A 27,994-nucleotide genomic window follows, 5' to 3' on the forward strand; every position below is an offset into this window, starting at 1 on the left:
GTTGTGTGGTTCACCCCAGAAAAATCATAAACAACCAGAAATAACTCCTAGAGAATAATGAGGCCCCTCCAAAAAGGCTCTGAAGACCGCAGGTTCAGACTCTGATTCACAGTGGTGATAATGGGAGTGCAAATAGTCTCCCATCAGCCAACTTAGTAAGATGCACAAGGTTAAAAATGAAGAAGATTGTAAACATGCCAAGCTCTTCTACATGGGTTCCCTCCAGAGGGTTTGAATAATAGCCATTACACTCAACTTACATTCACGGCTGCGCTATTTGAACTCATCTTCTTGCGGTATTTCCTCCGGGTGCAGTAGACACTGACAAGAGTGATGATCAGCATCACGACAAACACGGCGACAGTGGAAGAAACAGCAATGACAACGGTGTCTTGGGTGGACCCTCTCCTCTCACACAGTCTTCCCATGTACCACCAGTCTTCTCCTGCAGGACACCTACACGAAGAGATATGGTGACGTTTATGGAATCGTATGGGTGACATTTAACTGTGAACGTCTTCATAGTTAAAGGGCCCTTGCATATTTGAACACAGATAGTCACTGACGCAGGTAACTATTTCACCCTAGACTACCTGAACCAATGAAGAGAGCACCAGGAGAGGATTATAACTAATCTGATACCGAGTTAGGAGCTGGGGAAGCAGGGAGAAAGCCACCTGAGGGGATCTGGTCCACTATTGTGGGCTCCACACCTTGGCTAAGGACTCAGCACTTCAGCATGTTCATCTAGAAAATGGGACCTGAGAACCTGCAGGGTGGAGGGACAGGATTGCTGTGAGCATTAAGACATGTAGTATTATAATAAGACATGTAATATAATAAGACATGTAATATAATAAGACATGTAATATAATAAGACATGTCATATAATAAGACATGTCATATAATAAGACATGTCATATAATAAGACATGTCATATAATAAGACATGTAATATAATAAGACATGTAATATAATAAGACATGTCATATAATAAGACATGTCATATAATAAGATATGTCATATAATAAGACATGTCATATAATAAGACATGTAATATAATAAGACATGTAATATAATAAGACATGTCATATAATAAGACATGTCATATAATAAGACATGTAATATAATAAGACATGTCATATAATAAGACATGTAGTATGTATGTAATATAACAATATATGTAATTCTGTCAGTTAAACTCTAGTGCACTATGTCCTCACCAATAATTGTTATGGTGGCTGCCAAAAGACCCAAAGGGAGTTCAAAAGAGTAACTGTTCTGGACAGTTCTATGTCAGCTTGATGTCATCTGAGAGGAGGGAAGCTCAATTAAGAAAATGCCTCCATAAGACTGAGCTGCAGTCAACCTGTAGGGGATTTTCTTTATTGGTGATTGATTTTGGAGGACCCGTCCCATTGTGGGTGGTGCCACCCCTTGGCTGGTGGTGCTGCATTCTATAAAAAAGCAGATCGAGCAAGCCACTAGTAGCAAACCAGTACCCTTCCATATCCTCTTCATCCGCCTCGGCCTCCAGCTTCCTGCACTGTTTAAGTTCCTGTCCTAACTTCCTTCAGTGATGGACTTCAATGTGGAAGTTAAATACATCCTTTCCTCTCCAGCCTGTTTTTGGTCACAATGTTTCATCACAGCAATGGAATCCCTAACTAAGACATTTCCTCAGTGTCATCCTTGTGCGTTATCAGCATCAATTCCAGCAGGACAAGAACGTATCTAGTGAGAGAGTGAGACAGTGAACCTCCCAAGTGAGACCTCACCTGCACTCGGCTCTATTGTCTTGGACAGTGCAGATCCCGCCGTTCTGACACTCAACCTCTGAGCAGGAATTGTGGGCGTTCGAGGTGGGGACTGGGTCTGGGATGGTCGAGTTGGGGACTGGGATTGTCGATGTAGAGTTGAGGTGAGATATATCTGCAGAGGGAAGGATGGTGGAAATCAGCTTTTGTTTTACTTGTCATTGGACAGAGATAATATTCAGAGTTTGGGCTTGTGACAAAAGTCTTGGTGTGTGATCCCCAGCATTCCTTTGCAGTCAGATGAGAATCAGGCAAGGGTGGAGAGTGGCTTTTGGTGGCAGATTTGATATCAATCTCCAGACCCCATGTTTAAGAAAAAGCCATATGAGGTCTCAACACTGGAGAACCAGGGAGAGAGGTTGCTAACGGGGTTAGAGACCAGCCAGCCTACCAGGTTAAAGTGAGAGACTGTCTCAAAAAACATGGTGGATGGTGGCAAAGCAGACAGAGTTGTCCACTTATTTACACACACACACACACACACACACACACACAAACACACACACACACACACACACACGCGCGATGACAAACTCAAACTCACACACACCAAGTCATGGTGCTAGGTGACAATACCCATCGTTGACCGGCACTTGGAGATCTGAGTCCAGCACCCATTAGTGCCTGTCCAGAGTGCTGAGTATCCTGGGTGAGGAAACACTAGAACAGATTTCCAGCCTAAAGATTTCAACTGTTGTTCCACATACATTCCAATACAGTAAATAAATGTAGCCGGGCGGTGGTGGCGCATGCCTTTAATCCCAGCACTCGGGAGGCAGAGGCAGGTGGATCTCTGTGAGTTCGAGGCCAGCCTGGTCTACAAGAGCTAGGTCCAGGACAGGCTCCAAAGCTACAGAGAAGCCCTGTCTCAAAAAACCAAAAAAAAAAAAAAAGAAAGAAAAAGAAAGAAAGAAAATAAATGTTTAACTCTGAAACCCTTGATGTTTCAAATTAAGCTATTTTCATATTTCTAATCATTGATACAAAAAAGTTCCCATCTCTGTCCAGTTCCTCCCACATCCTATAACAAATCTAAAAACAAAACCCAGAAGAACACAGTGGACAGCCGGCGGCTACAACAAGGAGCAAGCTCCCATCAAACTACTGCTGCTTCTATACCTTCAACAGTTAGTAGGATGTAAACATCATCTCCCTTGACGAACTCCCTGCTCTTCAGCCTCTCGTAGGTTATGAAGGCACTGGTTCCATAGCCTCTGGTTCTGTAATACTGAGTTCCATTAGGGAAGAAAGCCGTATATCCCAGCTTGGAAGGCCTATCCCAAAAATAGCTTTCATTACCTAAAAAAAAATAAAAAAATAAAAAATTATATGAATAGGCTGTGTTTAGCATCATCATAGCTCTCAGTGGTAGGAAGTCTCAGCAGCCTTCTGAGATGCAATTGGTCCTTTAAACTGAGTTAAGGCAGTGAGTGGCTGAGAGTTTCCTATACAAGCAAAGAACAATTTATCTCATAAACTGAACTTAATGGTATCTAGTGCCATCCGGAGGGACGTGTTGGAAAGAATGAAATATTCTGCATGTTTAAACCCTCCAGTTTCTGTTATGTTTTTTTCTATCAGATTCAGTCACTATTTTTCCTATGCCATTTTGATCCATCCTTGCGATTTATAAAATTCCTTTTTATAATTCTATGTTTCCCTCTAGTCAGTTTGCAGGGACAAAAGACTGGTGAAATTCCAAGTGTGATCATGGCTCCCTGGGTGATGACTCTTTTTGAGACTTGGAATGCAGCCACCATGGTGACAAGGCTATATGGCGCATTAATAAGATGTCACCACCCACTTCCTTGCTGTTGCCACCAGTGTCCCAGCAGCTCCATTCTGACTGAAAATCCTCTTCTCAAGAGCTGATTGTGTCCCACAGTGCCAGCAGTGGGACCAAGGCAGCATGGGCGAATGAAACTCACTGTCAGAGGAGCTCTCCCTCCCCACAGCCTTCCATATTGACCTCCCCTAATTCTAACAATTCTATGAGGCTATTGTTCCTGCCTTGGTATGACAGCCAAGAACAGTGGGCCTTCAGGAATGGTTTTCTTCGGGATCACATGACTAATGAAAAGAAAATGTTGACTTAGACCCAAGCATGCCAGCCTCTAAAGCCAACACTCCTTGGCCAATACCTAGAATGCAGGGATGATTAAATCCCAGTGTCGCAGTCTTTGCTAACATTCCTAATAGCCTCGGCCTGGGGACTGTCTTCCACAATTGAATCCTTTCCCAAAGCTGAAAATCTTTATTTCAAGGCTGAACTTTCATAAGTAACCAACGATGCAATCTCTCATTCCCAAATGACCATCCCTCCTTGAACAACGATCAAGTCCCTAGCCATGAGGAAAATAAGAAGCTACAAACCATTGGTCATTGTTGGGTCTGTAGTTATACTCCGTTGGTTGGACATACGCTGCCGGATATCAGGATTTTGATCCAAGAGTGTCATTGTGGCTTGTTGCCAGGGACACGGCCACTGTAATTGATCATCATTGGCACCAGAGATCAGGTAGAAATAAATCCCCACATTAGTCGAGGAATTCAGATTCAGGTAAACCTGATAAGCATAGCCTTTAGGAGAATAATATGGAGGACTGTACACATCTGTATTCTGGCTGTCAAGAAGCTGTGTGAAATTCGGTATACGCCAGATATGGTGAGGACACCTGGTCTCTGAGAGATTGATGTCATCGATAGACAGACCACCCGATGATGATCCAGAGCCTCTGAGTCCTTCAAATACCACTCGGAATTTCTCAGTCACTTGCAATGTTACGTAGTAAAGTTGCCAGCTCCCAATGGGTATATCTGCAGAAAGAGTCACTGTTTCAAGGGTGATGAAGAATAATGAATTCCTTCCTGACATGGTCAGTATTAGAATTCTATACTTCAAAGGGAAATAATAGTTGGTGAGGCAAAGATACTTATGGATTTGGTGAATGGCTTCTCAATTCTTTATCCCAGGGCATTGCTGCGGCTGGACTGTCCACTGGGTATTGAATGTTTACATGCCTGCTCTCTGCTAGCTCACCCTTTCTCTGAGAGCTCCATTCTGCTTACCAGTTACCTGGTATTCTGTCTTAGTTAATAACCGAGCCATATTAACATCTCTGATTTTCTGGGACTCTCTAAAGATTTCTTTATGTATATATAACAAAACTGGAATACTTAAATTTCAGTGGAATTTAAGCAGAGTTAAACAGGAATCTACAAGCCCAGGAAGCCACGTCCCGTTCATTCCCAGTGACTCGGCGTTACAAGTACTTACCTGACAGTGGCAACTGCCTTTTCTGCCATTGACTTCCTTCCTGTCTTGCACATCTAGCTCACTGCATGGGGAGATTTTTAGCACATTTAAGCTGGAAATGAGAGGTGAATCTCTCTTCCAGTCATAGGATACCTCTGGTAAGAGGGAAGCTGGGAAGGGAAAGTCAAACTACCATCTACCCCTACTCCAGTGAGAAACGGCGTGCAGAAGCACTTCAGGAGCCCCCGTGACAGAAAGTCATGCAAACTGTCAGTTCATGCTGGAGGGATTCATGTTTTTAAGCTGGAAGTTAGGTAGGATCCTCTCTCCACTGTATAGCCCTTAGGTAAGACTGGATCACAGTAAGAGAAAATGAGCTGTCTCAACAGTGGTTATTTAGGTTATTAGGGAGAAGCCCGGGCCTCCCTGAGACCAGTCCTGCCTTTATCCATTCCATAGTTTAGTTTCTTTTAGCCATCAACCCTTCCCCGTGTCACCCAGAGTTCACAGTGTATTTTTGTTACTGGATAATAAAACTGAAGGCCACAGTTCCAGAGACCAGCTATGTTTTCTTCTAAGTAAGTATCACAAAGGACCCTCATTTTATTTTCCTTATCAAATAAGGCAGACAAGTTCTATTGAAAATCGGTGTTTTCACCCCCTGCTCTGCCGCAAGTAGCAACAGTAATTGAAGAGATCTCACCTGCATCCAAACTGGGAGACTGTGGATACTGTACCTTGTATTTCTCTCTGTAGGGTTAAAACCCCGTCTGGGTGGCCTGCAGTGTACTCCCGGGTGTAGATTTTCAGTTGGTTGTTTTCACTTCCACTGTTGTACAGGTAAAATTCCAAGCACTGAAACCCTCTCTTGGGGTACAGCATTCTGCTCTCCAGCATTGCTGTGTCCCCCGCATTTGCAGAGCTGGTGTCGAAATGCATGAAGAAGCCGGAATCTGTTGCGGGCACAGAAGCACAATGGGAGACAGCAGAGCTCTGGGCTAGGGCTGCTTTCTTTAGTGTTTGCTGAGCTCCCACCAAGCGTGGATGCTACAGCCTATGTTGCCCCAGAGTTCACACATGGAAAATAACTTTCAGACTTCTATGTTGAGGACATTTGGAAGTGGAATCTTTGGAGGTGACAGAATTACACGAAGTCATGAGTGTGAGCAGTTGTGACTTTTTCAGAAGAGACCTGAGCCAGCAGAATGTTCTGTGTGATCATGTGGTGACCCTTGCCCTGGGATGCAGCAGAATGTCCCTCTACAGCTGACAAGATGACACCAAGTACCTTGCTATTAAACTATCCTGTGTCCATAACCATAAGAAAGTGACATTTTAAAATAAAGCACCCAGTCTCGGGTACTCAGGTATAGCAAGAGGAAGCAAACAGAACATGACATTGTGCTGGGCATTATGATGCAGTTCTATAAGCAGGGAGTTTGCAAATGAGACATAGTTAGACACCCTTTCTCTTGCTACAGCTTGCAAAAACAGGAAGAATTTGGAAACACCTAGACTGGAGCTTCTTGTCGTCATTGTAGGTATTTTGGTACCCAGGACACACAATTACATCCAGCTAGGATTCTCTGTGGAGTGACTCACAGCCCAGCGGTGCTCATTCCTCTCCTACATTCTGTGATGTGTGAAAGGAGACAACACAGACCCTGGAATAAAAGTGGATGCAGGAGGTGCATTGTGGTCTGCTCCGCATAGGTAGTGAGAGAGACCTCACAGAAGCAAGCTGCGAGATGTAGAACAGAAGCCATTCTGAGTGAGTAAGGCAGAGAAAGGGCATCCCATTACCGTGCACAAGTCTCATTCCTTCGGAGAAACTAAACAGGCTACCAATACTAATTCTGATAGAGGAGATGGAGAAATTGCTCAGTCGTTAAATGCACCTAATGGTTTTGCAACGGACCAGAGTTCCATTCCCAGTACCCATGTTAGGCAGCTCACAACTGCTTGTAACTGCAGGGATTCTAACACCTCTGGTATCTAAGCACACATGCATAAAGGGCACCTGCAATCACATGTGTGTACTCCCGACCTCACACACACAATCATATGTGCATGCCTGTGACCACATGCACATATTTGGAATAATAAAGACAGATTATCTTAAAGCCAGTAATAATTCAAATAGAAATGAGAGATGAATCACCCATCTTTCAGACTGAAGAAGAAGCCTGGAGCCACTGATCCTGAAATCCGTTACCTATGCACTGGCCCATATTGGAGTGATCGTTCTCTGGGCCCCCAGGGACCTGTGAAACCCTTTGCCAGTCAGCATTGTCTTCTGAGTTTTGGATCATGCCACAGATATTTTCCAACTCAAAATCACAGGAGTCCATAAAACTCAGCGAAGAAGCTACAAAAGCAAAGAAGGAAACCGATGTGAGCATTTGTTGAACATAGTGACATAAGCGGTCAAACCTGAGCTGGTCAGAGAACTATCAGGAATGAGGGAGAATCTGGTTGACTGTGCTACCTTCTGACTGAAAGACACTTCTCTGCCTGCAGAAGCCCAAAACGAACTTAGTTTGTGTGCGTGAATTCCCAGTCCACACCAACCCTTTCTTCTCGTCTATTTGTGGAAAACCGAGTCAATATTCCTCCTGTTAGTCAAACCTTAATGCCACAGCAAAGGTTATTTTGTCTCACGGGACAACTGCACATTTCATTATGACTTAAAAGAGGCTTGAATTTAGAAACCGTCTGCACTGGAATTAGCAAATCCTTCGACAGTCAGCATGGGGCTCATTTCTGCAAGGACTCCGGCTTTAGTAAATCTCAAGGCAATCTTTGTAAGAAGACAAGTGCTGAAAATGGCTAGTAGATGGGGACCTGGGTAATATTCTGATATTTTTTTAAATCAAACTTTTATGACCTCAGAAACCCCAAAGGTGTCCAGAACATCCCTTATCCAGCAAGGAGAGGTCCTTTCAAGGTGCCCATCACTCACAGCAGTTGTACAGATGGTTCAGCTTCAGCAGGTCATAGTCACTGAAGTCCATTCGTTGGCCAATCACATTTTCAAAGTCTGAGATCCTTGTGACAATGGTGGGCTCTGTTCCGTTCTGGAAAGCTGTCTTACTGTAGTGCATGACCGAGGTGTAGTCATAGGGTACATTCAGGGAATCGGACACACTGTCATCGTATATGTTGAAATTGTGTTCTCTGCCTGGATATGTTTTAAAAACTTTAATTGTTTTATGTTCAATGAAATAATGCCGCTCTTACTTAACACTGTTAACGGAGAAATACAAAACATAATAGAGCAAACTTTGTGCACATTATCTCCTGAGTGTCACGTGTTCCAGACACCCCTGTCTTTGGACCCGCTATCATGCACAGTTGTGATAGCAACAGTCAAACTAACAACTTGACACTTCCAGTCCAGCCCCAAGTCTAAGGTTCAAACGATTGGGGATGGAAAGGAAGGTTCTGCGAAGCAGTGTGGAAACATTCAGAGTCACGGGCCAGCAATGCTGATGGTTTAATGTGCTCACAGCAGACCGGGTAAAAGCAGGACGTTAGGGAGATGCTAAAATGAGAACCCGCACTGATAACATGGCCAGGAGTCATTAGAAAAGATGGACATCATTGAGGACTCAAAGGTTATGGATTCTTGTACATGCATATAATGCATTATACATTATAAAACTGTAAATAAGTTAGTGTCGTAGCAACAAAGTATCTTATCCCCCAAAAAAATGATTGAAGAGGTGACAAGCATGCTTACTGAGTTTATTTTAAATGAAGCAATAAATGTGCTATTTTATTAATATTCACATAGCAAAATGTCATCTTATTGCCATAAATGTATACAATTATAATGGTAAATTTAAAATGTTATTTTTTGAGCCATCATGAGATCCAAAGACAATCATTTTAAAACATTACCCTGAGTGTATATATAGAAGACACCAGGCTGCTTAGCATCCTTCTATTGGATAACTGATTGCAATTTGATATCAGATGAATTTGTAGACACAGTCAAGTACATCTGGTATCAAAGCACAGACACCCATCGCCAGGCTGGTCCTGATGCAAACACCCTCAGAAAGTTGACCTATAGCTAAGTATATAAGAGAAACATACCTGATAGAATCCTGTCCCAAACTATTGTGACATAGTCATCTCGGTCAGAACGAGACTGCTCATGCCAAAATCCCAGGGCATGGAGGAACTCGTGTTGAACCGTTGCTATTCTGTCACAGTTTTCCCCGATGGACAGCTCCTGCTTCCCAACATGCCTGTTTCCCACTGAAGACCAGCACCTGACAGAGAGTGTGCAGATCAGGGACAGGCTGTTTGCACAAGGAACACGAGCTCACAAGACAGAGGCCTCACTGCCTAGCACACTTGTTTAACTGCGCATGTCCTCTTGCTGGGTGTGGCCATGGAAGTGCTCTCAGCATAAACAAAGTGAGAAGTCAGCCGTGCTCATCCTGGGAATCACAACCCTTTCTAAACGGGCATTGCTATGCCCTTCACCACGAGTTCTTTTGTTTCCTAATTTCATTGTTTATCTCTGTGAGTGTCTGTCTAGGTCCTAAGTATGTGGTTGGATACCCCGGAAGTCATAAGAGGGAGCTGAGCCCCTGGAACTGGAATCACAGACGTTTGTGAGCCAGCTAACACGGATGCTGGGAACAGAGTGCAGTTCCCTACAAGAGCATCTAGGGTCTTAACCACTGAGTTATTTCATCAGTTAACAGATAGAAGTTTTATAGGAACAGCAATCACTCAGAATCACTGTGTTCAGATCAATGACACTGCCACCTTTCAAGTAGTAAGACTTACTCAGCTAAAATGAACTCCCACACTATGTACAGTACATTTTACTAGCAGGGAGAATAAAGAATATTCCATTGTCAATGAGATGAAGCTCACAGGGCTATATGATAAATGGCATCCATTCGCACTTACTGTTTGTTGACTTTGGTAGTCTGGTTGTGTGAATGAAACCATTTTCAGTTTTCTTATGTATTTTTCTGAATGTGCATCTGTGTACACATATTTATGCAGGTGTGTATGCGTGTGGCGGCCAGAAGCGTGTCTTCCTCAGTTACCCTCCACCTTACATTTTGAGACAGGGTCTCTCACAGAGCCTGAAGCTCAGCAATTTGGTCTGGCTGGCCAGTGATGTGCAGGGATCTGACCCTATCGCCCTAAATGAAAGGCTTTCTCACACAGTTTTTTTTCTAAAGGTGCCTGGGGTGGTCTTTGTGTTTATGCAACCAGGACTTCAGCTATTGGGCCATCTCTCCAGCACCAGGTTGGCTGCCCCTTTCTTCCTTTCTTCCTTCTTTCCTTTCTTCCTTTTTTTCCTTCCTTTTTTTCTTTTTTGTCTTTTTCCCCTTTTTTCTCCTCCACCTTGTTCCTTCCCACTCTTTGCTTTTCTTAGTACTGTGGCCCTAACCCAGGGACATATACATATCAGGCAGGCACTCTAATGCTGTGAAAACATTATTTTATAGCCAGGGAAACCAGGTCTAAAAGTCATGCTCTGCCCAGATAGCAAAGGAAGTTATGTTCCAGACCTTGAACCATTGTGGTGGCATGATGCCCTGGGGAATAAGTCTCCTCAGAGCCTTATCAGATAACCCTGGAACTTACCCACTGCCCTTGAACACTGATATGTAGTTAGCTTCTCCAGACCAGGGCTTGAAGTCGATGCAAGTTTTAAGGCGGTAGCGCTCGAAGGCATTGAGGATAACTCCTTTAGCGTTCATATCTGACAGAAGACAAAAGTGTGCACTGAGTTCTCTGTTTCAAACCTAACATATCCTTAAAGTAAGGCAGGATGCCATGGCCACTGCATGAGTGCCTTAGAGCGGGCTGGAAACGGGGCCCGATAGTGAAGCTTTGAGAGGAGAATTTCATCCTTCTTTGAACCAAGCAGAACATGTGTGAAAGCATCACAAACTGCAGAGACCTCAAGCAGGGTAAGCTGTCCATTTACCGTATGTCTTTACTACCACAGGCCTTGGCTAAGTTTGGGTCATTTATAGAATTTTTGACCTGGCTCATGTCAGCAATCCTTGCCATTCCAAGGATGAAGGAAGTTCCTGAAAATCCCAGGATCTCAACAGAGGAACAGTTCATGAGACCTACGTGTGACGAGGTCCTCTGAGTTCACGTGCACACTGTGGTACATGCACATTCACACCATCAATGAATAATGCCAATTAAAAATATAACACAGAAAATGCAATAGGTTAAATGAAAGAAACAGAAAAATCTAGAACACCATAATTACAATTATATGAAAATCTGTTTATTTGAATTGGAGGATCTATACTGACTTCTTAACCTATCATGTTTTCTAAACAGTTGTTCTCCAAGCTGAGCTGCATCCTTGGTCATCCCCGCACTCAGTACCTTCTTCTTGGTCCCTCACTTAGAGCCAGGTGTCTGTGGAGAGCCCTGATGAGTGTGATGCGCAAGGACTGTGTACCAGACACGCTCTCTACCAAGTGAGCTTCAGCCCCGGCCCAAGAAACGCTTGATTCTTAAGGTGACATTATTTTTCATCTTTCTTCCAAAGGGTATTCTTCAAGCTGATGCTCATCAGAGGCACTGCTAACCAGTCCACGGAGAAACTGACCTCTTTACAGCGGAACCAGGCTGGTTTGTGCTCTCTGTGTCTCTCTGTCAACTCTCTGCCTCTGTCTGCCTCTGTGTCTCTGTCTATTAGTGTGTGTGTGTGTGTGTGTGTGTGTGTGTGTGTGTGTGTGTGTGTGTGTGTGTGTGTTTCTCTCTGTGTCTGTCTGTAGCATGATTAATAAAAACCCAGAGACAGATATTAGGGTCCAACCTGAAGATCAGAAAAGGAAAACAGCCTGGCTCTTACCTCTACCTCAGTTTGAAATGGCGATCATGCTCCCAGGAATTTCAGAATGAGACTGTGTGTGAGAGCTGTCTCCTCTCATCGTATATTCCCCTCTAGGACTAGGATTAAAGGTGTGCATCACTTAACACCCAGTTTCTATGGCAAACTAGTGTGGCTCCTGGGATTAAAAGTGTGTGTCAGAACTGCCTGGTCTCTACAGCTGACCAGTGGAACTGTTTTACTCTCTGATCTTCAGGCAAGCTTTATTTATTAAAATATAAATAAAGTATCACCACATTTCCCTTTTTTGTCTAAAATGTCTAAAATAAAAAAGAAGGCTATTACTAATATTAGAAAACTATATACAATAAATACAATGACTACAATACAAACAGGCAATAAATACATCAACAATGTCTAGTCCATTTGCATTTGACAAATTCAGAGAAAATACTCCATATCTATCCTATCTTGGTGAGTCCAAAGTCTTATACCTCACTTACTTTTTATCATAATATGCATTCTGCATCAGGTGAACAAGGAAAACTATAACTATCTAGTCTTCAACTCCCTCAGAGACCCAAGAAGTAAATAATATTAACTGAGTAAGCAAGAAATGTGAGCAAGCAACTTCCAAAAAAATATGAGAAATGACAGAAACAGCTGCTTGCCTGTTTCTCTTGCAACGTTTCTCTGCAATGTTGGGGCATCTATCTTCATCCTATAGGACTAGCATATTTGATAGACTTTCTGTGAAGCAGGATATTCTGAAGGGCTGTCCCTTCTTGTCTTGACAATGTTTGGCAGTTATTTTCTTTCGTGTCCTGCTTATCCAATTAGAACAGCATACTGTCAGCAGTCAAGGCAAAGACAGCCGACTGCTTTGCTTTTCTGACCTTCAGCTTGAACCCCAATATCTATCTCTGGTTTTTTATTAATTGTGCTACATCTGTCTGTCATCTCTCTGTGTTTGCCTCTCTCTGCCTTTCTTTGTGTCTCTGTCTCTTTCTTTATCTCTGTCCCTCCATGTCTTCTCTGTCTCTGTCTGGCTGTCTCTCTCGGTGTCCATCTCTTTCTCTCTGTCTCTCTTCTGTCTGTCTTTATCTGTCTCTGTCTCTGTCCATCTCTCTCTTACTCTGGTCAGGTCTTGGGCTCAGGATCATCTGCCTTTTCTCCAGAGGAGGGCTGGAATGACAGGTGTGCCTTACCACACCTAGCTCATAACTAAATTTCTTCTGTATAAAAAGCTTTTTTTAGTTTTGTATTAGATTCTTTTGACTATCCCCACCCTTTTTCTTTGTGTATGTGCACATATGTGGGATATGTGGCATGTGTGTGTGCATGTGAGTGCACTTGAATGTGTGCACAAGCACATGTGCGTACAGCGTGTGGGTGGAGTCTGGCAATGATCTCAGAACTCATCCTCCATGGTTTCTCTACCTTGGTCATTAAGGGAAGGACTCTCAGTCAAACTTCGAGTTCTCTGATGTGACTAGTCTCCATAGCCACCTTACTCCGGGATCCCTTATCTCCAAGGAAGGAATTACAGTCAGTTCCCACACACAGCCAGCATTCATGTGATTTCTGAAGTTATGAATTCCCATCCTCATGCTTGCCATCTCCTCAACCCTCTTCTGACCTTTTTTTTAAAAAAATTCTTTTATCTTTTAATAAAGAAAACAAACTATCTTTTCTCATTATATATACCAATCCAAGTTCCCACTCCCTCCCCTCCTCCCATTTCCTCCACTTACATCCAGTCCACCCCCCATCCACTCCTTAGAGAGGGTAAGGCACATTGCTTTGGGGAAAGTTCAAGGCCCTTCCTACTATATCTAGGCTGAGCAAGGTATACATCTAAAGGGAATGGGTTCCCAAAAAGCCAGTACAAACAGAAATACCACTCTTGGGCATATTCCCAAAAGACGCTCAATCATACTACAAGGACATTTATTCAACTATGTTCATAGCAGCATTACTTGTAATAGCCAGAACCTGGACACAACCTAGATGCCCCTCAACTGAAGAATGGATAAAGAAAATGTGGCACATCTACACATTAGAGTATTACTCAGTGGTTAAAAAAAATGGCGACTTGAATTTTGCATGCAAATTGATGGAACTAGAAAACACCATCCTGAATGAGGTAACCCAGGCACAAAAAGATGAATATGGTACGTACTCACTCATAAGTGAATACTAGCTATAAACAAAGGATATTGAGCCTATAGTTCATGATCCTAGTGAACCTCTTCTGACCTTTTAATAATTTAATACTAAACTAGGAATTACTTATTCCCTGAAAAGATAAAAGATAGTGGACTCATTAACATCTGGACTTGGCAAAATAAAATCTTGGCAAAGCAATGCCATTTTCTGTAAATTTGTTTCGACTGGTTATTTTGTGAGTTTTATTTGTATTTACACTCTGTGCTGGGGCTAGGGCTGTGGGGGTGGCTCAATAGTTAAGCTCTTCTAGGGCTCTTCTGGAAGACTGAAATTCTGTTCCAAGAACCGACATGCAATGGCTCCAAACAACTCCAAGGGATTCAGTGTCTCCTCTGACCTCTGCCAGCACTGCACACATGTGGTAGTCACTCACCAGATATGCACACATACACATAACTAGAAGGAGTAAAAATGAATCTTTTTTTTTTAAATTTTTGATGGTCAGGAAGTGGCCAGTGCTATTCCTTCTGCTAGCCTACCCCAGGCCTGGGTTCTACCATCAGGTCTGCGAAGAATAGATAAATACCTAAACATGAGGAGATGTTGCTTTAAAAGAAAGATTACTAGGGCTGGAGAGATAGCTTATGCTCAAGAGCATGTGCTGCTCTTCCAGAGGACCCAACATAAGTTCCCAGGGCATGTCGGGGGTTCACAGCTGACTGTAACTCCAGTTCCAGGGGATCCAGCACTCTTCTCTGTCTTCCACAGAACTACACTCACACCACAGACACACAGGGGGAAGACAGAGAGGAGGAAGGGCAAGGAATGGAAAAAGAGAGGGAGAGAGAGAGAGAAAGAGAGAACATATGAATTAAAAATAACAGTAAAATCTAGAAAAAAACTTATTAAAACCAAGAATGCCTCCCTAATCTCTATATCCTTAGCATCCAACACTAAGTTAGCTCTCCATTAAGGTTGGTTAAATTGGTATTTGTTAAAACCCAACACATATTCCACATATTCAGGCTGAATTATTTAAGATCTTTTAATTCTACATTTTGCTTATTTACACAATCACACAAGGCCATTCTGGTAGACGTGAATCTAGCATCTCAGGAACACACAATAGCTGTGGATACTCCAAAGTGCGTACTAACCCAAGCTATCATCTAGAACATACGGAATGGTGTGTGGCCATCTATAGATGTCTCCAATGATGGAATTCTTCCCTTGTGGCTGTCAAAAATAAATGTGAAAAGGATCAGTTAGGTAAACTAGACAAAGCCAATCAATAATCAATCTGGAAATAAGTGGAGTTAACAGTTCTTCCTGGTAGCTCAAATCAATGGGGGCATGAGTCTGGATTTTGAGCATAATTTAACAAAGTTTACAGGAAGAACAATTTCTATAATTAACATGGAGCTAAAGAAGAAATGACACTCAAGAAAGGTTGCTGGAAAGTATGCTATGAATACTGTTAAATGTTTGAATATTAAAAGCACATAAGAACGGACTGTTGACACCTCCTTAGTTAAGACTACCTGCTACCCTTTAAGAGGATCTAAGTTCAGTTCCCAGCACCCACATCTGCAGCTCACAACTGCCTGTAACTCTAGAGGATTCAGTGCCCTCTTCTGCCGGCCATGAGCAACTGCATGCATGTGGTACACAACCTCATGCAGGCTCGCACACACAGGAGCATGCACACACTCACACACACAGAACACGCATGTGGTACACATGAACTCATGCAGGCACACAGGCACAGAGACAACATGCATGTGGTACACAAAAAAACTTATGCAGACTCACACACATACAAATAAATCAGTAAATACACAAAAGAAAACTGACAACCAAACCAAACATTAAAAATATGAATCTCAGGGGGGAAGAAAGCAGACATAAGATGAATGAAAATTTTCAAATTTTTCTGAAGGAGGGCCTGGAGAGATGGCTCAGCTGTTAGGGCACTTGCTGTTCTTGCAGAGGGCCCAATTTATTCCCAGCATTCATATGGTAACTCAAAACCACCCATAAGCCCAGTTCCAGGTGATCCAATGACCTCTTATGACTCCAATGGCCCCAGGAATACACATATTGCACAAAACACATGCCATCAAAATACCCATACATGTAAGATAAAAATAGATAAAAATCTTTGTAAAGCAATTCAAATTTTATAATAGAAAATGAATGATATTTTCTTACTGCATATACTCTGGCAATAAATGTCATTCCAGATAACAGAAATGTCTGGGTAGTAAATGCAGTAAGGTCTGCAAACTTAAAAAGCAGGTGCTTTATCCACGGAGTCATCTCTGCCACAGCCACCCATGTAGAAGATAACTTTACTATGGGAAATGGGCTTCCAGGAGAAAAGATAATGGAGAGGGAAATGCAATATTTGAAACAGGATAAGTTTGAAGGCTATGAGAAACGTACAAGGATCTTCTTATGTTGTCTTATTGCTATTGCTAGAACTTCAAGCACTATGTTGAAGAGATAAGGAGAGAGTGGACATCCTTGTCTTGTTCCTGATTTTAGTCAAATCACTTTGAGCTTCTCTCCATTTAATTTGATGTTAGATGTCGGCTTGCTGTATACTGCTTTTATTATATTTTGGTATGATCCTTGTATCCCTAATCTCTCCAAGACTTTTATCATGAAAGAGTGTTGAATTTTGTCAAATGCTTTTTCAGCATCTAATGAAATGATCATATGGGTTTTTTTTCTTTCATATTATATGATGGATTACATTGATAGATTTTCATATGTTGAACCAGCCCTGCATCTCTGGGATGAAGCCTACTTGATCATGATGGATGATTTTTTAATGTGTTCTTAGATTTGGTTTGCCAGTATTTTATTGAGAATTTTTGTATCAATGTCCATGAGTGAGATTGGTCTGTAATTCTCTTTCTTGATTGAGTCTTTGTGCGGTTTTGGTATTAGGGTAACTGTAGCCTCATAAAAAAAGTTTGGCAATAACCCTTCTGTTTCTATTATGTGGAACACTTTGAGGAGTATAGGTATTACCTCTTCCTGAAAGTTCTGGTAGAATTCTGCACTAAAACCATCCGGCCCTGGATGGTTTTTGATGACAGCTTCTATTTCCCTATGGCTTATAGGTCTATTTAAATTGCTCGCCTGGTCTTGATATAATTTTGGTATATGGTATCTACCTAAAAATTGTCCTTTTCTTTTACATTTTCCAATTTTGTGGAGTACAGGTTTTTGTAGTATGACCTAATGATTCTCTGGATTTCCTCAGTGTCTGTTGTTATGTCCCCCTTTTCATTTCTGATTTTGTTAATTTGGATGTTCTCTCTTTGCCTTTTGAGTAGTTTGGATAAGGGTTTGTCAATCTTGTTGATTTTCTCAAAGAACCTATTAATTTGTCTATTTTTAAAAGTTTTATTTTATTTTTTTATTTTAACAATATAATTTATATGTATAATATATTTTAAAAAATAATAAAATAAATATATATAATGTTATTATTTTTATGATAGAGACTAGAGATATTTATGAATTAAGTTTTATTTTACTTCAACTAGACTAAACCAGTGAAGTTCTGTTTTTAAGTAAAAATTCTCCTTATTTCTGTAATCATTAAAATCAGAGCACAACACACATGTTGAGATGACAGTGACCTTCGGCACAGAAACCTGAGCGACGGAAGATGAAGATACAGACATATGAGTCCTTCCAGAACAGCATCTCAGGGAGGTAGCGCCACCAGTGGCTGCACCTTCAGCAACAGAGTCTCAACAAGCAGCCTGTGCCCATCCATCCTCAGATACTCACAGCTGGCTTCCATGCTTCACCATGCAACCATCATTGCAACTCACCTCGAGTCTAATGTCCCCCTCAAAAAGGTCCAGTCCCAAACCTAAGAGAAGAATTCAGATAATTCATGTTATTACGTTGGTTTCCTGTACCACATAATAGATGATGCTTTAAAAATTCCATGGGAAGAGGGGCTCATCTATAGGATGATGCTTTAAAAATTCCATGGGGAGAGGATGCTTATCTATAGGCAGGTTAATGGTCACGTAGTGTGGGAGAGACTTTTTTCAGCAGTTTAGCCCCTGTTAAGTTGCCCATGCTCTCATAAATGACCCCGCACTCAGGCTTCTGTAAGCAATCCTAAGGACAGTCATCACTTCACAAGAAGAAGAACAAACTTGAGAGAAGAACTGGTATTAACTGGGAGAAGGGTGGAGATTGATGGGAGTCTGGGGAACTGGAGGGAAGTAGACAGGGTAACAGGTTCAATATGAACAAATACTTTATATACATGTATGAAAATGACACAAGGAAAGCTGTCATCATATATAAGTAAACCATGATAATAAAACAAAGAAGGGACATAAAAGACAGCGCAGACAGTAAAAGGCACCTGCCACCACGCCTTGACGACCTGAGTTCGAGCCCTGGCAACCCATGTGGTGGGAAAAGAGGACCGACTCCCACATGTTGTCCTCTGACCTCCACACATGTAATGTGTCACACACACACACACACACAAATAATAAAAATATTTTAAATATGGTAGCAAAAAAGAATGAAGAAAAATCCACAAACCTTCATTGATATCGAATATGTCTCGATCAATTCCCTCATCTATATCTTTGACTGAAATAAGAAGAAAAACCACATTGAATGTTATGTTCATGAGAGGGAAGAGGATCTCATTAATCAAACAATCAGAAGGAAACAAGTTGTTGCCTCAGATTCTAATTTAACTTGCATTGATTAACTGAGGGGGACGCTCATTCCTTGAGACCATCCTGGGAGCCAGACTGGGGACTAGACGGAGGATTTGGATGCATACTCTGTCCTCTCCACATCCCTTGGGTGTCAGGTGACTGTAGGAATAGCATTGGTCACTCCGTACGTCAGTAACCATAGCGTGGAAGGTGGGAATGAGTGACTAACTAGGAAATGAGTGTCTAAAATCGCTCAACCCAAAAGCCATTTTATTGGCCTTTCTTGTACTTCTGTTTTTCAGCTGGGCAGATGGGTCCTGGTGAACGGAGCCAGCCAGAGTTGAGCAAAGTTCAGGTCACTGCTGCAGTCACGCTGTCTTCTGCTGCATTCCACCTGCCGCCTTCCCCTTGGGTCGGCACACCCTGGTGCTTCTGTCCCTGTCACTCACCCCATAGCTGTCTTACCCTGCATGCTAGGGCAAATCTCCAGCAGACTCACCAAGGTTCTCTGGAGCCGGCTGTGAAATAAACACATAAAAAAAATACAATTCTTGTGATACCCATAATACAAACGAATTTGTTACAATTTTAGATTAATTTTATAATCATCCTTAATATTTAAGATTTCATTCATTCCTTTATTTATATGGTGTCCATGTGTGATGGACAGAGCAGAACTGGAGATGACCAGTTCTCTGTGTCCGGTGTGAGTTCCCAGGACTAAACTCACACCATCAAGCCTGCGGCCAGGGCTGTCACCTGCTGAGCCGTCTCACTGGCCCCAATGTTGTATTTATTTTGAACACAGTCTCTCTTTTACTTCAAACTGGAACTCACATTTCAGTCTAAGTCTAACCCTGAACTTGATACAATCCTCCTGCCTCAGCCACCCAAGTACTGGGGTGACAAGCATGAGCCACAGTGGCTCTAACTCACAACCACACAATTCTTTTTACTAATATGATGTATTGTTTTCTTCCATATATGCCAGACAAGCAAGCTGGAGTTTACATGATGTTCTGTCCAGATATTCTTACTTCTTACAGAAACTGAACCTTCCTGTTCAATGAGTTTAAGGTAGAGACAAAAAATCAACTTCAAAGCTGGAAAAGAACACAGCGCACAAGACTCCAGCCCTGGTATACACACTAGCTTTACACATGGTATCATGTAACACTCATGGAACAGTGCTTTCAAAAACTAAAAATTTATTTCCAAACAATAACAGAAAATTTTCCTCATACCTCAGGAAAATCATGTTTACCTTCATGTTTCTCCCAGGACTCTACATTCGAAAAACAATACCAAATATCTAAGCAAAGGGCCAATAGGTAGATTTTGTGAGTTTTTAAAAAATATATACGCTTCTCTTTTTTTCTTTTTGTTTGCTTGTTTTTGAAGCAAAAAAAAATATTGATTAGAAAATTTCTCAGAGGGCCTTCAGGAGACAGCCTTCAGTAAAGCGCTTGCCATTGCAGGCAAGAAGACTTCAGTTTGACTCCCAGAACTTATAAGAAGTCTCTCTGTGTAGCCCTGGCTGTCCTGTAGAGCAGACTGGCCTTGAACTCAGAGATCTAACTGACTCTGCCTCCCAACTGCAAGAATTAAAGGCTTGTGCCACCAGCACCCAGCTAAAATACATATATTTTCAAATGGATAGGAAGCAAATTACAGAGTTACAAACACAATGTGTAAATAAAATTTGAAACCAACATCAGAAATTTATTTTGGGGGTGGGTTATGCACAGAAGCATGTTGAGGGGGGTGCTTATAGTGGACAGAAATCATCCACAGGTGTTATTCCTCAGGAGCCAACTGCCTTACTTCTTCTGACAAAGAGTCTCTCACTGGGCCCATAGCTCATCAATTAGGCTAGGATGTCTCATCAACCGGCCCCCAGAAGCCCCACATCTTGGTCCCCCCAGCATTGGCATTAGAAGCACATGTCATCATAGCTGGCCTTTTATATGTGTTCTGGGAGTCCAACTGAAGTCCTCTTGCCTGCAGTGGCAAGCAATTTACTGAAGGCTGTCTCCCACAAGCCCTCTGAGAAATTTCATAATTGATTATTCCTTTATCTTAACCTAGGAAGAAGTCAGCAGAACTGGTAGACAGTCTGTGTGAATTATGCCTGGGCTCCTTAAGCTAAGTCAATTTAGTTTACCCTCCTAGGTCTCAAATGATATGTGTGAGGTGGTCACCACGTGATTTGGATGAGTGTCGTAAGCTATACTATGCCATACAAAAACATGCTGTAAAAATGTAATGTGTGTCACACAAATGTAAAGATCAGTTGCATCCGAATTCAAACTAACAGCTAAAGTAAAGAATCCTCCAAAATGCTCCACAAGACATGGGGATGAATTGCTCAGATGGCTTCTGTCATGTCGACAGCAAACGCCCTAGTTTTCTCATACAGGATCACATACACACAGTCACAGATCATCCCGGCACACGTGCAGAAAGATTTCCGAGAAGCTACTGAGCCGCAGTCAAACATGGTAAAACAGCACCTCACACCTTAATTCTCCGGTCACATCTGTACACCATCAACTCAGTGTGATGTATTTTAAGTCCAATTAAAGGGTTTCCTCGGCCATTAGAAATTCTGTCTAAGACCTTGAACTAGATTGGGGTACAAACTGCCCATCAGTGAGGGAACATTAGTTTAGACCCACAAAGATGCAGAAGGGAAACTCCATATTAAACTTTGAAGTGTGGACATTGCCTCTGACATTTCTCAGTCTTCTCTTATGTCCTTACTCTAATGGCAATCAGTCTGCCACTCAGCAATAGCAATGGCTTTCAAAAGTCACATTGTCTGTCTTAGCAAAAGAAACCTGTCACACAACAGAGAAACTGAAAGGAAAATACAATTATCTCTCACAATCTCCGGACCTCTCTGCCGGAGTGACTTCTTATATCCAATACTCTGCCATCCCATGTCCACCAGCAAGAAATGCTCATTTAAGATGAAAATTTTGAAATACATAAAACAAAGCCTGAGCAAATGATTATCATTAAATGATTGATATCAATGAGCCCCAATTGTTTTCTTACCAAGCCAGAAACCAGGAGAAATGTGGCACAAACCAGGAACCAAGGCCGATGCCAGGCATCCATACTGTGACTTCCAAATGAATGTTGTAAATTATGACAGTCGCCAGCAGAACTGACTTTTAAAGGGTAAACATAATGACTCCTGGCCTTTGGTCTTTATGTTAATGGCTCATCTCTCAATTAATCTTGCTGCTGTAGTAACTTCCAACTCAGCAAGTAAAGTCCAGAGTCATGAACGCATCTCATTTTTCCTCTCTTTTCTGTGCCAACAATGAATTGCTAAAACCCGTCACTAGAATATATTCTCTAATGTATACAGACTGTTCCCCAACAATGCTGAATACCACTTGAGCAAACAGAAACATATGCAAGCACACACACACACAAGGTCGGAGGTGTGGGTCAGTTGGTAGAGCGCTTGTCTGGCATGCATGTGGCCCAGGGTTCACCCCAACCCCACATATACCAGGCATGGTGGTGCACGCTTGTAATCTCAGCACTCAGTAGGTAAAGGCAGGAGGATCTGAAGTTCAAGATTATCTTGGCTACATAGTGAGTTTGAGGCCAGCCAGGAAAATAGCTAAATACATATACAAAGTTTATACTCTTGTTCAAATAATTAGCATTTATGAAGTATCTTCCATACAGATAGCCTATGTTGCTTTGATGTAGCCAGTTCTGTCCACTGACTCTTATCAGTCATTGAGCTAGTAAACATTTGTTGACAATCTGTAACTTTATAAAGTCTAGGATCTATTGACAACCTAGAAATGAACATACTTGGTATTCAGATATGAAATAGCAAAATAGTGAAGTGTCTCCCTCCTGAAGGTCCTCAAAGACAAACTCAGATGGAAATGGGCTGAGAGGATAGCTATGCTCACTGGTCTTCTAATAAAATGTTCCTAAGCTCTCTCAAGTCTTTGTCATAGTTTCTTTTCTCCCTAGAATAACATCTACTCTCTGGAGACAACATAACTCAGTCCCCACAGTTTCATCTGCCTGATACAGAGTAACAGTTTTGAAATATAATATTCTATATTTTTTCTTCATTGCCTTTTCCTAGTTTGGTCTTTTTGTCCCATTCTGTGTTCATTGAAAGTCTACAAAAAGATATGTGGCCTAGACAAAGTACCCAGGATGCTGCTTCTCTTGTGAGTGTGTGTGATGCACATGTTTGTGTGAGTGTGTGATTATGTGCACGCAGAAGTGCTGTGTATTCTCAGGCCAGCTCTCATACAGCACAGAAGTAGGGAGGCCGGAGGCTGATTCAAGTGTTGATGCCCCTCACTTTACTTTTTTGAGACAGGGTCTCTCACTAAACCTAGAGTTCATCGGTTTGACTAGCCTGACTAGACAGTGAGCTCTCAGAATCTGCCCACATCTGTCCCCTCAGCGCTGTGCTTACAGATGTGCACCATCATGCCTGACTTTACATAGGTGTTGTGCATCCAAGTTCAGGTCCCTGTGTTTGCACAGTAAACTGACTGAGCCATTTCCCCAGCCCAGGAGGATATTTTTGAACCTGGGCAAGCCATCGCTACCCTCTGAGAGTAAGACAAAGTTTAAATGAAAAACTTTAAACAACAAGCGTGGGCTTGGAGCAATGTGCATTCCTATAATTCCAGCCCTCAGGATGCTGAGGCAGGAGGATGATGAGCTCAATGTCAGCCTGACCGACATATAGTGATAAAAATTCATAAGCTGGAGTTTCTCAGTACTTGACCACCATACATGAAGTCCAAGACTCAGTCCCAGGACCATAAAACTCTTAAGGTCCACGAGAAGTTTCACAAAAGACCGCCAGCCATGTACACAATGAACAAGAGCATGGGATTTGAGAACAATAATGCCTGCATACAGTGGTGGCAAACTGAGACCCCAAGAGAAGTTCTCAGGCTTCCTTTAATCCAGAATAGGGGAATTCCAGGGAGGGGAAGTTAGACTGAGGTTTGATTGGTGGGTTTAAACACAAAGTATATGGGTTACTTTAGGATTGGTAGGTGACTTAGTGAGTAGGAACTTTCCAGCAGCAGGGTGGGAGAAGCTATCTTTGGCTATCTTGAGCTTGCATAAGGATGCAGGGCACTTACTGATTGGTTGCCCTGAGTTGTGATCCTTCCAAGAACTGCTTGTTCAGTTCCAGTAAACTGACACTGAGGCCTGGTCCCTGCCAGGGACACTAGGAGTCTGTGATGGCATTTGTTTGGCTCCTTGGCTCTGCCCAAAACAAAACAAAACAAAAACCCATAAGGCAGGTATGAAGCTTGTAATATCTTGGTGTTGGGATGCTTGCCTAGCATGCACAAGGGTTTAATCACAAGCGCGCGCGCGCACACACACACACACACACACACACACACATGACTCAACCTCTCACTTTCTTCCTGATACTCCAGGGATAGTTTATTAAGTCCTGAGTTAAATGGCTTGTTTCCTGGTTAGAGCCATAAGGAGTCACAATACAGAAGGAAGCTGTAAAGACAGAATCCATTTTTTTGTTATCTCATCTATAGAAGTAACCTTATAAAACAAAGCTACTAAGGAGTCTAAGAGAAGTAAGACATCTGTGTGCTATTATACTTCTAAGTGTATAAACATTTTAAACATTCTGTGGTTAGCAGTTGTAAAAGCCAGGTTTTCTCGGACTCAAAACTGTTTCTAAAGAGCCATGAGTCACGTTGTAAGTTCTTTAGCTTGGGCTCAGAGTTACTGCGAATTTCTTAGTATTACCTCTACTGCCTCTTTCCAAGGCCCAGAGACACTAGAGAGTTTTAGTTCTCAAAATGTATTTTTATGTCTTGCATGTAATTTTAGACCATAAAAAAGGAAACTTGTAGCTCTTTCTTGGGGCTATGATGATAATTTTTGCAGCTCTGACTAGTTAGAGAATCATTCCCTGTGGCATATCTTAACAAAAGTCATAAAACTAAGGTTAGGATTTTGTACAGAGAGTCCTAGGTTATCAGCCACACCTGACACAGCAATTAAGTTGCTTCTTACATTTTACCATGGTTCAACAGATCAGGTTGTTACATGCTCTTGTAAATAAGATTGTTTTTCCCACCCCCTTTGCCCCCCGGGAATATCCTGTCTTAGAAACCATCAGCAAGGCACCTGGTCTAATCTAAAGCTATTTTTGAAATTTTCTATCAGCTGATAGTATATAGCTAACTTGGCAGCTGGAGAAATAGAGCTGTTTTTAGGCTGTGTTCCAAGACAGCTCTTAAAGGGAACTTGTATTAATTAAAAAAAAAAAAGGAGTAGCCCTCCTGTATACAGATGATAAATGGGCTGAGAAAGAAATCAGAGAAACATCACCCTTCACAGATATGCCACAGATAGCATAAAATATCTTGAGGTAACTCTAAACAAACAAGTGGAAGACTCGTATGACAAGAACTTTAAATCTTTGAAGAAAGAAATTGAAGAAGACACCAGAAAGTGGAAAGATCTCCCATGCTCTTAGGTAGATATAATTAACATAGTAAAAATGGCAATCTTACCAAAAAGCAATCTACAGATTCAATGCAATGACCAGCAAAATCCTACCAAATTCTTCACAGACCCCGAAAGAACAGTACTTAACTTCATATGGAAAAGCAAAAACCCCAGGATAGCCAAAACAATCCTGTACAATAAAAGAATCCCTAACTTCAAACTCTACTACAGTACTGAAAAGAGCCTGGTATTGGCATAAGAACAGACAGGAGGACCAATGGAACTGAAGACCCAGATATTAATCCACACACCTTCGAATACCTAATTTTTGACAAAGAAGCAAAAAATATCAAATGGAAAAAGAAACATATTTAACAATTTGTGCTGGTATAATGGATATCAACATGTAAAAGAAAGAAAATAGATTCACATCTATCACCATGCACAAAACTCAAGTCCAAATGGATCAAAGACCTTAACATAAAGCCAGCCACACTGAACCTCATAGAAGAGAAAGTGGGAAATACACTTGAATGCATTGGCACAGGAGACCACTTCCTAAATATAACCACAGCAACACAGACACTGGGAGAAACAATTAATAAATGCGACCTCCTGAAACTGAAAAGCTTCTGTATAGCAAAGGACATGGTCAACAAGACAAATTGACAGCCTGCAGAATGGGAAAAGATCCTCACTAACCCCACATCAGACAGAGGTCTGATCTCCAAAATATACAAAGAACTCAAGAAATCGGTCATCAAAAGAACAAATAATCCAGTAAAAAAAAATATGGAGTACAGACCTAAACAGAAGAATCTAAAAGACTGAAAGACACTTAAGGAAACATCCTTAGTCATCAGAGAAATGTAAATCAAAATAACTCTGAGATTCCCTCTTACACCAGTAAGAATGGCCAAGATCAAAAACACTGATGACAACTTATGCTGTAAAGGTTGTGGGGAAAAGAGAACACTTTTGCATTGCTGGTGGGAATGCAGGCTGGTACACCCCCTTTGGATGTCAGTGTGGTGATTTCTCAGAAAATTAGAAAACAATCTTCCTCAAGACCCAGTAATACCACTTTTGGGTATATAACCAAAGTATGCTCAATTGTGCCACAAGGACATGTGCTCAACTATGTTCATAGCAGCTTTGTCTAACATAGCCAGAACCTGGAAACAACCTAAATGCCCCTTGACCAAAGAATGAATAAGGAAAATGTGGTACATTTACACAATGGAGTACTACACAGTAGAAAAAGATAACAACATCTTGAAATTTGCAGGCAAATGGACGGAGCTATAAAACATTATTTTGAGTGAGGTAATCCAGACACAGAAAGACAATTATCACATGTACTCACTCATAGGTGGTTTTTAAACATAAAGCAAAGAAAACCAGCCCACAAATCACAATCCCAGAGAACCTAGACAACAATGAGGACCCTAAGAGAGATATACATAGATCAAATCTACATGGGAAGTAGAAAAAGACAAGATCTCCTGAGTAAACTGGGAGCATAGGGACCTTGGGAAAGGGTTGAGGGGAGGGGAGAGGCAGGGAGGGGAGCAGAGAAAAATGTAGAGCTCAATAAAAATCAATAAAATTTAAAAAAGGAAACTTGTAACCCTTAACTTGAGTACCATCTCTTTGTATTCATTTTATTCATCAAAACTCTGTAGGCTAACATTAGTATCATTTGGACAATACAACTAAGGAAGAGACACCTTCCTGACAACCACATATAGAAATGCTCAGTAAATTGGGATATATTAATGACACACACACACACACACACACACACACACACACATACAATACAGGCACTAGAGAATTTCCCATATCCACGAGAAGATTGCAATAGCACAGGTAAATACAGCCAGAATCAAAGGATACTCATGGATCAGTATTTTCATAGCCTTGCTTAAACAAGAATTTTTTTTTGGTGGGTTGACACCTAAATATTAATTGCCATCTGCTGTATGTTTTTAAAGATTTAATTATGTATATAGTGTTCTGTCTGTATGCATGCCTGCAGGCCAGAAGAGGGCACCAGATCTAATTATGGATGGTTGTGAGCCACCATGTGACTGCTGGGAATTGAACGGATGATGTCTGGAAGAGCGGTCAGTGCTCTTAACCCCTGAGCTATCTCTCCACCCATGCATTCTGCTGTACTAAATAATAATGACCTGTGGCAGGATCACAATAGTCTGTAACTACAATTCCAGGGACTCTGGTGCCCTCTTCTGGCCTCTGCAGACACCAGGTAGACATGTGGTGCACGCCCATATATATGCAGGCAAAAAGTCATATACATATAAATCAACTATACTTTTAAGGAAAGAAAGATGAAGTGAGATCCTTTAATGAGTTAAGACCGAATCACGAACATCTGGCTTTCCAAGTCTCCTTGCAGTTCTGACACACCTAACTGCACTCTATGCATCAGGACAGACAGCTGCCCTTGGAAATAGGAAAACAGCAGCTGAAAGAGCAGGAAGCAGGGGCTGGAGATATGGATCAGAGGTTAAGAGCATTGCCTGCTCTTCCAAAGGTCCTGAGTTCAATTCCCAGCAGCCACATGGTGGCTCACAACCGTCAGTAATTAGGACTGGTGCCCTCTTCTGGCTTTCAGGCATATATGCAGACAGAAAATTGTATACATAATAAATAAATATTAAAAAAAAAAGAGC

General features: G+C 41.8%; 1 protein-coding gene across 2 annotated transcripts; it reads right to left on the reverse strand.

Moving 5' to 3' along the window:
- Window positions 1-251: 251 nt before the first annotated feature.
- Window positions 252-21,917, reverse strand: LOC142847924 (meprin A subunit beta-like). Of its 2 annotated transcripts, none has more exons than XM_075969236.1 (14): window positions 21,855-21,917; window positions 19,294-19,312; window positions 18,670-18,720; window positions 17,934-17,974; window positions 15,237-15,315; window positions 10,695-10,812; window positions 9,174-9,352; window positions 8,035-8,253; window positions 7,288-7,440; window positions 5,810-6,025; window positions 4,190-4,633; window positions 2,936-3,115; window positions 1,778-1,931; window positions 252-456 (listed from the first exon to the last, which is right to left on the reverse strand). In XM_075969236.1, the coding sequence occupies exons 1-14, from the start codon at window positions 21,915-21,917 to the stop codon at window positions 252-254; spliced, it is 2,121 nt and encodes a 706-aa protein (XP_075825351.1). The 2 variants fall into 2 exon arrangements, with proteins under 2 accessions (XP_075825351.1, XP_075825350.1); XM_075969235.1 differs by having other exon boundaries at window positions 18,670-18,756.
- Between the last annotated feature and the right edge of the window lie 6,077 nt (window positions 21,918-27,994).

The sequence above is a fragment of the Microtus pennsylvanicus genome, chromosome 4 (assembly GCF_037038515.1).
Source record: "Microtus pennsylvanicus isolate mMicPen1 chromosome 4, mMicPen1.hap1, whole genome shotgun sequence".
Lineage (NCBI taxonomy): Eukaryota > Metazoa > Chordata > Mammalia > Rodentia > Cricetidae > Microtus > Microtus pennsylvanicus.

Bases quoted from the DNA above. Each gene is read 5' to 3' on its own strand.
- LOC142847924 (XM_075969235.1), bottom strand. From the start codon at position 21,917: ATGGATGCCTGGCATCGGCCTTGGTTCCTGGTTTGTGCCACATTTCTC. The intron at 8,254-9,173 runs GTATGTTTCTCT...AAACATATCCAG, and splicing joins TTGGGACAGGATTCTATCAG to GCAGAGAACACAATTTCAAC. The intron at 1,932-2,935 runs GTATAGAAGCAG...TTCCCTCTGCAG, and splicing joins CATCCTACTAACTGTTGAAG to ATATATCTCACCTCAACTCT.